Here is a 13262-nt window from a genome sequence, read left to right on the forward strand (position 1 = left end):
AGCAGGACCCAAGGCATAATGCATTACAAACTTAGCCGGACCCAGGGCATAATGCATTACAAACTTAGCGGACCCAGGGCATAATGCATTACAAACTTAGCGGACCCAAGGCATAATGCATTACAAACTTAGCAGGACCCAAGGCATAATGCATTACAAACTTAGCCGGACCCAGGGCATAATGCATTACAAACTTAGCCGGACCCAGGGCATAATGCATTACAAACTTAGCCGGACCCAGGGCATAATGCATTACAAACATAGCCGGACCCAAGGCATAATGCATTACAAACTTAGCAGGACCCAAGGCTTAATGCATTACAAACTTAGCAGGACCCAAGGCTTAAAAGGTGATGAGGGACATATTTTAAAAATGTTTAAAAATAAATTGCTTTGAATTCAAAACAGGTTAAAAGAGACAAAGATAAGAAAGATCTAACTTATTCAGCTTACTTAAGACATAAGTTAGAAAATCTAGGATATGTACCTGAAAAAGTTGAAATTGATAGAAAGGTTTTTAAATTTATAAGACAATATGATAACTGGGAATTTAGTTCAGATACAAAAAAAACAGGAAATCCAAAAGGATTGGAGTAGTGCTGGAAAAAAATCAGGTTAAGGACTACGCAATGGCTGAGTTTTTTTCAGTTTTTCCTCTCTCTTTTGTTTTTATCAAACAACATACTAGCAGCATATCTGATCATCCTAAAGGAAGTAGTGGACTGATCTGAACTGTGTAGACACAAATCTCTTGACAGTATGGGTACTATGAAGAGATACCATATGTTTTATTGTATTTCACTAACATCGGGGTTTCTAAAATTTTTCTTGCAGTCTGATTTATGCATTTTACACATAAACATGTGATCCATAAAACTGTTGTTTTCATTCTACTTACTTACACTGTAGGATGCTTGGAAGGGAGAAAGCAAAAAATTATTACCAATATAGTACAGTAAAATTAGACACCTTTTACTACTGAAGCACTTTGGGAGTCAGTGGTTGGGTCTTTGCTTTCACACTAATGAAGAAGGATCTTGGTAGGGACATAATTAGTTAGATTATGATAAGAGAATACATATTTTTGATTTGGAAAAACACTCCAGTCTCCAATTAAGACAGTTTTATTTGTTACACACAGTGATTAATTTACAGAATGAGGTACCATTAGCAGCAGCAAATACCACCAATTTACAAGAGTTAAAAACGGGGAATTCATAATTCTCTGAAAAATAAAAGATGAGTTTTTAGTTTTCTAAAATGTGGGAGTAGGAACAGCCTTCAACAATCAAATAGCACTTTTTCATTTCTTCACTATTTTCAAAAATCATGAATTAATCACAGATTTATTTGCTGTATTAAAAAATTAATTAACTTTTCTTAGTATTGTTCCATTCATCAAGAACGACGTATTAGCCTTCCGTTTGCTTCTTTTACCACATTAACTTGCAAAATTTGTCAACAACCTGATTTACCATACTTTATCTATTATTGTCTCCTGCACAATTTGTTTTTACAACATAAATTATGCTTTGTCGTTATTATCATTTAGACCGCAATCTAACTTATCATATGTTTTATCTATAACCTGTTCTGGCACTTTGTTTATTTGTCGTCTGGTTTGTCTTCAGACTACATGACACCCATCTGAACATGAGGGCTGTAGTGACCTGCCGAACCATGTAAATTTATCGTCTGCTATACGTGTGCGCACATTGCTCATTAACCGGTACCTGTAATCTAACACTGCCAATGATATTTCAAATCCAAAAATACTTAGAAGTTGCCTTAACTTTTTTTAAATTATTGTTCAAATTTCCCATTTCTTAAGCAATCTCATCCAGTGCAACTGCGATAAGTATATGGTCTTACAACGCTAAAATACTTGACCCGATTTCTCAAAAAGAACCCATAAGATAAACCTAATGTGGCTTTGCTCCAACAAAACAAACTTAAAACTATTTTTACAAGTTAGATTTTTAATTTTGTTTGTTTGGAATTTCGCGCAAAGCTATACGAGGGTTATCTGCGATAGCCGTCCTTAATTTAGCAGTGTAAGACTAGAGGGAAGGCAGCTAGTCATCATCGCCCACCGCCAACTCTTGGGCTATTCTTTTACCAACGAATATTGGGATTGATTATAACATTATAACATCCCCACAGCTGGAAGGGCGATCGTGTTTGGTGCGACGGGAATTCGAACCTGCGACCCCAGATTACGAGTCGAGCACCTTAACCATCTGGCCAGTAATGTGGAATCTAAATGCTAACTCGTGCCTTCTCCTATGTTAATTAATATTATGAAACTTTCTCGAATTTTAATCAGAACTTCTAATGACTCCTTGACTTTAATAAACCTGAATATCAGCTTCAGCTATTCTCGTTCACTCTGATCTGATGTGCAATCCATTATGACTGAATAATATACATCTTTGTTTAGCCAGTCAACTACTGTATTTTGCACTTGCTTCATCTGCTGTTTATCAGCTCATTTTGTATGCTTTTTTTAAGAGTTAGGACTTCTGAATCTTATTATTACCTATTACTGTGACATGTTCTTTCTCTAAATGTCGAATATACCCAGCAGTTCAGTCAGGCCTAAAAATTTGCATTGTGTGGTTCATTACAACCTTGCTATCATATTCACGAAAAGCAAAGTTGTGTTCTATGAGAAACCTAACAATTTCAACTGTCTTTCCATTGTTTCGTCAACGACGATATTTGTTGAGTCTTTTTTTGAAATGCATTCCATTGTTTGCACATTCTTTAAGCGATTTTTCGAAAGGTCATGCTCACAAACGCAATCAGAAACATTCACATTTTTAAAGTAGACCTCTGTTTGATCAACTCTGATTAAAACATCCGCAACAGAAAGGGAATATACCGTTGTTTCTTACAAAATACAAACCACCGACGAACTAATAACTCACAATTATGGGGCTTTCTCATTCTGTGTAGTTGTTTGTTTGTTATTTAAGCACAAATATACACAATGGGCTATCTGCGATGTGCCCATCACAAGTACTAAATCCTGGCTTTTGGCATTATAAGGGGGGCGACATTCTGTGGATATCTCATCTATTTCCTTCCAATAGATGTTCGTAATTTGGTATATGCACAGGGCCTTTCTGTACCAAATGGCTTTTTCTGTACGATAAATGTTTGTGTCCCAAGGCACTTCTTCAAAAACCTATTTTCTGTAACATTACGGACCAAACCTCTCTTATTTCGTAAATCGAGATAAGAGTTAACCGTTGCTTTAAAAAAACTTTTATCTCTCATGGAGGATCATGATTTATACTCACTGTTTCGACATGTTTTTTTGTTGTTTTTCATCTTTACTACGACCAGACTCGTACTTGTGAGACATGCACACACTTTCTGGCGACATCTCAGGAAAGAAAAAAAAGTCGTAGGAATGTGTCATGAATGAAAACATGATTTTTTTTCAGCCACGTCACTAAAACTGTGTTTATGACGTCGTCAGACTAACCACTGGTCTTTTAGTAGCAACGTATCTTCACATCAATCTTGAATACGACACTGGACCCATGAAAGAAGAAAGTCTGGTCGTAGTGTTTGGCTTGCCTAATACTGACCCTGTTGATAGTTGTTGCTTTAAGTTTAATAGCGTTATGTGTGTTTAGTTTATTGTGAAATAAGAGATTTTTGTATTTACAAAGACACAATTGTTCTTTAAGCTTATTCCAACATTATTTCTTGAACCACATGTGTAGATAAGATAATCAGCCTGTAAATTAACCCCACCTGCAATACTTTAAGAGATTGTACAGAAAACTTGAGTTAATTTTAACATTGACTACAAATATATAAAATTTAAATAACCGTTTTATAGTTAATTTTTACAGATGAACTTCAACGTGTACGAACAAAATCAAAAGATCTACTTACATATTACAACTGCAGCTATGAGTCTTACTCCGTTTGGTGGCGGCGTACAGCCGGGGAAGAAAGGCTCCAGGATGTAATTCGCGAAAGTCAAGGCAGCTATCGCATTTCCCGCGGGCATAATGATTAAAAGTGCTACCCACAGAAACAAAAATGCTGGTAAGGGGCCAAAGGCTTCATAAATATAGGCATAATCACCTCCAGATTTTGGTATAGATGTTCCTAGTTCAGCGTAGCATAACGCACCAAGCATAGAAATAAGGCCACAAGCTATCCATACGACGAGAGCCATGCCGACCGAGCCCGCTTCTTGTAATACACCACGAGGCGATACAAATATTCCTGACCCTACTATTACCCCAACAATGATTGCAATTCCATTTAATAACCCAAGTTCTTTCTTCAGTTCCACATTATTTTGAGATTTTTCTCCATTTTTCTTTTCCTCAGGATTCATGGGTTCTTTCTCTGGTATCTGATTTACAGACATTATGAATGTTTTTCTGACCACAAAGCTGCAACGTGTTTTTCCGTTTATTAAAACAACCTTAACCACACTACTTTCTCACGTGGGCTGTCAGGCTAGCCAGAGCCATCAACACTAGGCTTTAATACATCAATTTTCTCACAAACTTACGCATGTGGCGCCATCGATTGACCAATAACTCCACTCTTTATTATTATTACCTTCGACTGTGTGAGGGTATTGCAAACGGGTCTATATGTATGTGTTTTCGTGCTTGTGTCGAAATCTAATAAATTGATACACGACCAGGAAGTTAAGGCGTTCGACTCGTATCCCGAGGGTCGTGGGTTCGAGTGCCCGTTGCACCAAACATGCTCGACCTTTCATCCGTGGGGGCGTTATAATGTGATGATCATTCCCACTATTCGTTGGTAAAAGAGTGGCCCAAGAGTTGGCGGTGGATGATGATGACTAATTGCCTTCTCTCTAGTCTTACACTGCTGAATTAGGTACGGCTAGCAGAAATAGCCCTCTAGTAGCTTTGCGCGAAATTCAAAACAAACCCAAACTTTTTCAATAGGGAATACAATATCTACACTTATAAGTGAATGACAAAAGTAACGAATAAGGCAAAATGTTAAGGAAGGTAATTTGTTGTGAATATTCAAATAAAGTAGAGTTTTATTTAAGAGACTGTTTTATATATTATACAACATAATACTTTTTTTTTTTTAAATTGTGAATAAATGGTTTTCGTATAGATTATGTTAGGTTTACAAATCGCCCACAGATATATTGAAAAATAAAACCGCAGTTATTAACTGTAGAACTAAAAATAATGAATCTGTAACAACTCGAATAAAATATTTCTTCAGGCACTGAAACAATGTAAATCAATGTTACCTATAGACGGAGACGTTACTAAAGAACATCGGCCCCAGCCCAATTACATATATATTACTTTGATAAAAGTTAAGAGAAAACGACCTTTACCCTACAAATAAATATAAATTAATACATTTGTATATTTTTAAAACATCTATGAATATTAACCCTAAAGAAGCCGCAAACCGAAATGTTGGCTTAAATATAAATATATTATTTTATATTTATCTGGAGTGAAAAGGAGGTTTTATATTTATTTATCTGGAGTGAAAAGGAGGTTTTATATTTATTTATCTGGAGTGAAAAGGTAGTTTTCCAGATTTTTATCAACATATGTAAATCCTTTTATTATGCACTACAAATTTTGAAAGTCAGCAACAAAAAAAATTCTTCCTTCATAAAACGTATATGTGTATATATATAATACTAAGTCTACGGATTTACAACGCTAATATCAGGGGTTGGATTCCCTTCTGTGGACTCATCAGATAGCTTGATGTTAAAAGAAAACACACACACACACATATATATAATATAAAAAGTCATGTAGGTACTTCAGTGTTTATATATTTTCAATGTTTCTATTTTTATTACTGAAATCCTTGTTTGGGCCTCTTTCACTTGCTGTCCCCTGTGCCACTGCTTGGTTGTCTCGGCATAGTGACGCCACTACCTTTGGGCCAACCGTGATATATATATTGGTATAATAACAGCAATCGCAAAATTAAATTATGAAGTAGGATAGTGAAACAGTATTTGCACGAATTAGGTATATTCTACGCTACTTTATGTTGAATACAATAACTTATATGTTTATAGTCCAAATCTTTTCTTATCTTTTAATATTTACAAGTTTGTTCTTTTACAAAATGTATAGCCTTGAGGTACTTTTTATGTTTTCAAAATGTATAGACTTAAGGTACTTTTTATGTTTTCAAAATTTAAAGCCTTAAGGTACTTTTTATGTTTTCAAAATGTATAGCCTAAAGGTACTTTCTTTGTTTTCAAAATGTATAGCCTTAAGGTACTTTTTATGTTTTCAAAATGTATAGCTTTAAGGTACTTTTTATCTTTTCAAAATGTATAGCCTTAAGGAACTTTCTTTGTTTTCAAAATGTATAGCCTTAAGGTACTTTTTATGTTTTCAAAATGTATAGCCTTAAGGTACTTTCTTTGTTTTCAAAATGTATAGCCTTAAGGTACTTTCTTTGTTTTCAAAATGTATAGCCTTAAGGTACTTTTTATGTTTTCGAAATGTGTAGCCAAAATGTATATATTTCTTTTATTTGTTTCTTTTCCTCAAAACTGAAATTTAAACATCATATGGTTATTTGAACATAATATAGTTATTTAAACATGATGTAGTTATTTGAACATGATATAGTTATTTAAACATAATATAATTATTTAAACATGATGTAGTTATTTAAACATAATATAGTTAATTAACATCTTTATAAATGTTCCTCTTATACCTATTCTGAGTCTTATTTGCTTTTTAATTTCACACAAAGCTACAAGAGGGCTATCTGCGCTAGCCGTCCCTAATTTAGCAGAGGTTGGAAACAATAATGCTTTATATGCGAAATAAGTCTTAGTGATTAATCCAACTAGAAAAAGGCTACCACTCTGACTAGATGGAAGAAAACTACACCAAAGATACAAGCAACAACCAGTAAATGTCGAAAGATAGCTCTGAAAAGAGTTACAAGAAGTTGAGCCCAGCCATTCTATAGATTAAGGACCAAAAAGAACTATGAGAGATACGTAAAAACTTCTTAAATAAAAGACTAGGAAGTAGGATTTGTTTGTTTTTGAATTTCGCACAAAGCTACTCGAGGGCTATCTGTGCTAGCCGTTCCTAATTTACAAGTGTAAGACTAGAGGGAAGGCAGCTAGTCATCACCACCCACCACCAACTTTTGGGCTACTCTTTTACCAACGAATAGTGGGACTGACCGTCACATTATAACGCCCCCACGGCTGAAAGGGTGAGCATGTTTGGCGCGACCGGGATGCTAACCCGCGACCCTCAGATTACGAGTCGCATGCCTTAACACGCTTGGCCAAGGAAGTAGGAATGAAAGGATCTGAAAGTAAGGAAACAAAGCAGGAGTGGATGGGTTAGCATTAAAACAATAAGTGGTTTTCGAAAAAGTTCAACCTAAAAGTGGATGTGACCATCATTCCGCTCACTCCTACTTCATATTTTACTTTGAACAACACTTCAATAAGTGACTTCAGTTGAGTTTCATCAGTAGCTTATCGTTTCTAAGTACTCAACAAATTTCAAAAATTAAAAAAAAAATCAGCGGTTTTCATTCTATTCCTTCGACCTACTCCTTACCAATCAGGTATCAGTAATGTCTTTCATAAGTAAAGTATGACTACAAGAGTTTTATGTCTTACTTCCAACATCAAACACCCCCACTCTTATGATGTCACACATTTTGTTAGAGTCACGTAATTTCTTTACATATTTGCATTTGTACTCGAACTTGCAAGAAAGTTCACAGCAGAGAAACTTAGCTATGTACACCTTTCATTTAGTTTCAACACTTACAAAGTTGTATCGTCACACCAAGATTTCTTTCTTTCACGACATTATTAAGGTTATTAATGTCCAAATTATAATTATAATTCAAATTATGATAACCAACGCGCATTATCTTTCAGTTATTACAATAAAAATCCATTTGCCATTTATTTGCCAAATTCGCTAAATGATCTCAATCCTTTTGTAAATCAGTAGCATCTTCTTTACAGTCAGCAACATTCACGATCTTAATGTCATCACAAGTTTAAGTAATTTATCGATTGCTTCTTTATCTATGTCATTGATGTATAAAAAAATAAGTGAAAACCCTAAACCGTAGTTCTGAGGTGCCCCATTTGTGACATTAATCCAATTTGACTAAATTCCATTTGTAACAACCCTCTGCTTTTTTCCACCCAAACACTGTTCTATCTAATTTGTTGGCCTATCCCCCAAAGCTATAGAGATATTTTATAAGTCTTTTACATTACACCTAATTAAATACTTTCTGAAAATCTATAAACCCTCTTATGCTCATATACACAAGTGGTAACCTTTTCAAAGAATGTTAAAATTTGCAAGATAAGAATTTTCTTTAGTGAAACCACATTGATTATCCAATAAAATTATACAGTTTTCAAATTACTTTGCAAAGCACCTTTTACCAAACTTCTCCTACAACTGATATACAGCTAATGGGCCTGTAATTAGTGGAATAATTTTTATTATCTCCCTAGAAAAAAGGAATTACATTAGCTAACTTCCAATCGTTTGGTACTTGCCTATTATTCAAGTACATATGAAAACTTGTAGCAAGTGGCTCACATATACAATCCTCAACCGCCTTCAGAAACTTTGGGGAAATATTATAGTTTTTATACTTCTCAATATTTTCTTGAGAAATTCATAATAATTACAGTCATTTTGTTCGATTTTGTTTTTATCTATCAACTATTAACAACATAGCAGCGTTTTGGGACAGCATGGGACATATTAGTCAATCTCAGCTATTCCACACTCTAAACTAAATTAACTTTAAAAACTTTAAAGCCAATTCTTATCATTAATATACTTGTAAAGTTTTATTCTAAAACTCATTTAAATTTACTGCTTATACAATATTTGTAGGCAACCCAATTCTATAGGCCAACTATCCTGTTAAAAATATAAAACTATCTTAGCTGGAGGTGATTCCTCTCCTGCCAAAATTTATACTTGTGTCTATTAGTCTTACTATTCTCACTGGTAAATATTTTTAAAAAAAGATAATGCATCAACACTATCAATTTCATTTACAATCTTAAACACCTTAATTAGATCCCACCTAGCTCTTCTTTTCTCAAGAGCAAACAGTTTGAGAGATTTCAGTATCTTCTCGTATACGACAGCTTTATTCCAGGTACTATTTTAGTAACACTCCTCTGGACCTTTTCAATTAATTCAATGTCTTTTCTAAGGTAAGAAGCCCAAGATTGAACACAATATTTCAAACGCGGCCTAACCCATGACCTGTTCAATGAAATTATATCCTCTTTAGACTTGTATTCAATATATCTGTAGATACAAGCTAAAATCCTATTTGTCCGACCACTAGCAACAGCACATTACTTTGATGAGACTTTTAGAAACTGATCGACTATAACAACAAGAGCCCTTCCCTTCACAACGCTGTTAAAGTTATCCCCATCCAACTTATAATTCAAATTATGATAACCCTTGTGCATTACCTTGCATTTATTATAAGATGTTCAATACTGCTTAAATCTTCATCAGTAGAAACTGGAGGATAAGCATAATTTAATCATTTAATTCAAGAAAAATGGTGTCTGTTTAAAAGACAATTTTTACTCCTTCAGAAACAAGAAGGAAAAAAAAAAGAAAAGCTTAATTTTTTTCTAAACAGTTTTCATAGATGGCGGTTTAAGTCAAGATGGCGGGAACTAGGCTCGTTTTATACTTAAGTGGTTACATATTACGTTATTTTGTAATCAAATCATCAATAAGTGAAAATATTGAAAAAAGAGTTGAAGTTTCAACACCCGTGTCATCTTGGAAAAGAGGTAAATGTTAATCAAATAATGTTTAAAGAATATTATGTAGTGTAGCGTAATGTACAGTCTTAGTCTTGTAGCAGTTGTTCAGTGAACACTAACTAACATTACACTTGAGAGCTGCAGTAACAACAGATTTCGTTCGTGTTCTGTTTACAGAGCTTACATACTAGTAGAAATAACAGTAGCATATATTTGTACTATTTTGTAAAGTTTTAAATTAAAATTAACTTTTAAAGTTAATTGTTGTGGTGCATACCATAATAATTAATATGGTACTGTGTTCTAGTAATATAATGTAGTACAGGTCAGACAAAATTTGAAACCTTTATACTTACAATAATTAAAAATTGATAATTTAAAAAGGGAAATAGGTATCACCAAAGTATTAAAGAAGGAAGTTGAATCAAGATGCAAAGATTATATTTTTAAGTGTACAGCTGTTAAGTACTCAGAAAAAAAAAATAGTCCGTGCATTGTTTTCTTAAACTACAAATCCATATTTTGACATCACTAAAATTGATAATTACTCTAGAGTGTATTTCCAGACTAGTGTCTAGGTCTTTTTTCTCCTTCATATTTTTGAGTCCTTAATGATAGTCCTGAAAATATAATATTGGCATTTTGATTCAATGTAATTCTGTACTTTTCTTAAATTAGCCATTTTTAGTTTTTGTGTTTCTTAACTACTTAAATGTTCATTTATGGGAAATAAATTGTAAGCTTTATGCATGAATAAGCATTTAGTTGAGTGTTAAATGTTTTTAAATAACTTACATTTGCATTGTTTGTTTTTTTCATACATCTAGTATTTGTTGGACTACATGGTTTTGTGCCTGAGGTTTCATGTAAAAACAAATTTAATAGTCACTGAGCACAGCAGAGATTGTTCACAATATCATTGTCTATGTTATGCATTTGTAACAGTTTTTTTGAAAAATAATAAACTTTTTAAATTATTCATGGACATTTGGAATGTTTTGTATAGTTGATCTGTCTAGGTTTTGATAATAAAATATGCACTCAGAATTTCAGCTGAGTATGAAAATCAGTATAAATTATCATTCAGAATAGTAGAGAAATCTGCTATGATAATTGTCAGCAGTTACAAAACTCACTGAAATAATCACAGAAAACCACATAGAGACAGAGTACAACAGTGAACTTGGGAAATAGTGAATTGTCAACTTGGAAGTTTTCAATTAATGAGCATTAGTAAAAACATAAGATTTGTTTCAATGATGGAAAGGTCATAGAAACATTCTTCAGGGTGAAGAAATTAATGCATTTGAACTAATTTTAAAACTGTCCTATGACATACTTAGTACTGCATTCATTATTATTGTTCCTGTTTCAGTCAATAATTCACAGACATTTTATCTGTAGTGGCTCATAAAGTTATAATTAATAGCAATAAGGCAGGACATTTATAAATTTACACATTATTTATGCAAATAAAATGAGGTATTTTTGACTAGGATAATAGCACTTACATTTGTGTGATGCTTGAATGACTTCAAATAATTTATGTTGGTAGAAAACAACTTGGAAACATTTAAAAGAAGGAATTCAAGAATCAACCTGAAAATAACCATTCAGCCTTTGCAGGAGTTTTAGTAGCTATACATAGATTTTAATGCAGAATACATAGCCAAATTTGCTCTTGGCTTAAGTGCATTAATGGCTTCAAAGAAAAACAACTAGTAGCTAGTAATAATGACAAAACTAATAAAATTTCATTGTCTGTTTGAAGATTCAACAAAAAAATAGTCCTAACTTGTGCAGGAGTTGTTTTTTTTTCAGTAGATTAGAACAAATGGATGAATGTTATCTAATGATCAAAAGACACTTTTTTTTTTACTATTATCAGTACTTTAGCAGGCTTAACCATTGAGATAGAAGGTCTTGAGTGTTGTTTCAAGAACAGCTTTTCTTTTTTACGATGGTTTTTCCTTGTATGTTGGCCCAGCATGGCCAAGCTTGTTAAGGTGTGCGACTCATAATCCGAGGGTTGCGGGTTCACATCCCCGTCGTGCCAAACATGCTCACCTTTTCAGCAGTGAGGGCATTATAATGTGATGGTCAATCCCACTATTTGTTGGTAAAAGAGTAGCCCAAGAGTTGGCGGTGGGTGGTGATGACTAGCTGCCTTCCCTCTAGTCTTACACTGCAAAATTAGAGACAGCTAGCACAGATAGCCCTTGAGTAGCTTTGTGCGAAATTCAAAAACAAACAATCTTTGTATGTTCTGTTAGAATTTTTGTTAAATTTCTGGGTAATTCCTGTTATAAACACCTATCATGCATGGTTCATGAAGAACAGGTGGATGAATTTGGAAAAATGAACTTTTTTTTTTTTTTTGCTATTATTAATAGTTTAGCAGCTTTAATCATTAAGATAGAAGGTCTTGAGTGTTGTTTCAAGAGCAAGTCTGCTTTTTAAGCTTTCTTTTTGTGTGTTTGTGTCTTCCGTAGTCACACTTATTAGCTGCTCCTGGAAGTGGCTCAAATGAGCTGGTTTATCAGATTACAGGAGTCATTTCCTTAACCTGTCCAGAATATTGTTCATTTTGGTGTGTTTATTCCATGTCAAACGGGGTGTGTTTTTTCCATGTCCAACTCAGTCAGGTCCACCCTTCTTTTCAACCTCATTCTATGGAGCTGTTAGTTCTCCCATACTCTTATTGCTCCATCTATTACAACTTGTGATGTTCTGTTGGTTTGGGATGTGTTCTTCTATGGCATCGCTTATCCCTTTAGGTCATGATCATATGTGGGCTATTCATAACCAATGAAATCTTGCACAGGATTGTTTACAAGCTCTTATTAGCCTTCCTACTTCCGTAGTTGATGACCTGCAATTATAGTTACATAAGAGTTGCACATCAGCAGATGTCTTGCTTCCTCTTCCTTCTAGAGTTACACATTTTCATAAATGCATCCTCTTATCAATGGGGCTGTGGGTCAATTAACAGAAAGCTTCAGGGTATTGGTTTGTGACTGAGAGATCTTACCAACATCCTGGAGCTTCTTGCTGTACTTCATTTTCTCCAGCTGGCCAGACATCATCTGGTAATGATTCATTCTTACAATTCTGTGGTGGTTTATTGTCTCGGTCACCAGAGTGGCATCCTCTCCCAATCCTTCTGTATTCATGGATTGATCTTCTATTTTTGGTTCATACACAAGATATATCATTGTGTGTCATGTTTCAAGTGCTTTTGTTTTTGTTGCATACTGACATTCCCATTAAGACAAAATATCAGGTCATCACTTAAGTAATGTCTGATTTTAGGTTCAGAAAAAGAGAAGGGATTTCATGTTTTTAATGTTTATCAATAATGTATGTTCCATTATTATTAATTACTTCCTGCCAACAATTCACAAGCTTCTGAAATGCCACTTGTGTAAAGTTC

The 13262-nt window shown here is 34.0% G+C and overlaps 2 protein-coding genes across 4 annotated transcripts in view; one reads left to right on the plus strand and one right to left on the minus strand.

Moving 5' to 3' along the window:
• Nucleotides 1–4504, minus strand: part of LOC143231643 (large neutral amino acids transporter small subunit 2-like) — a 90167-nt gene extending 85663 nt beyond the window's left edge. The window contains exon 1 of one of the 2 annotated variants that reach the window (XM_076466187.1): nt 3913–4504. In XM_076466187.1, coding sequence (XP_076322302.1) covers nt 3913–4399 — 487 coding nt within the window. In that variant the 5' untranslated portion in view covers nt 4400–4504. The remainder of the gene's footprint in view (nt 1–3912) is intronic. The other variant, XM_076466186.1, reaches the window with a different exon arrangement.
• A 5180-nt stretch (nt 4505–9684) lies between these two features.
• Nucleotides 9685–13262, plus strand: part of PIG-U (phosphatidylinositol glycan anchor biosynthesis class U) — a 38845-nt gene continuing 35267 nt past the window's right edge. The window contains exon 1 of one of the 2 annotated variants that reach the window (XM_076466188.1): nt 9685–9856. In XM_076466188.1, coding sequence (XP_076322303.1) covers nt 9727–9856 — 130 coding nt within the window. In that variant the 5' untranslated portion in view covers nt 9685–9726. The remainder of the gene's footprint in view (nt 9857–13262) is intronic. The other variant, XM_076466189.1, reaches the window with a different exon arrangement.

Source organism: Tachypleus tridentatus, chromosome 11, assembly GCF_004210375.1.
Source record: "Tachypleus tridentatus isolate NWPU-2018 chromosome 11, ASM421037v1, whole genome shotgun sequence".
Classification (NCBI taxonomy): Eukaryota; Metazoa; Arthropoda; class Merostomata; order Xiphosura; family Limulidae; genus Tachypleus; species Tachypleus tridentatus.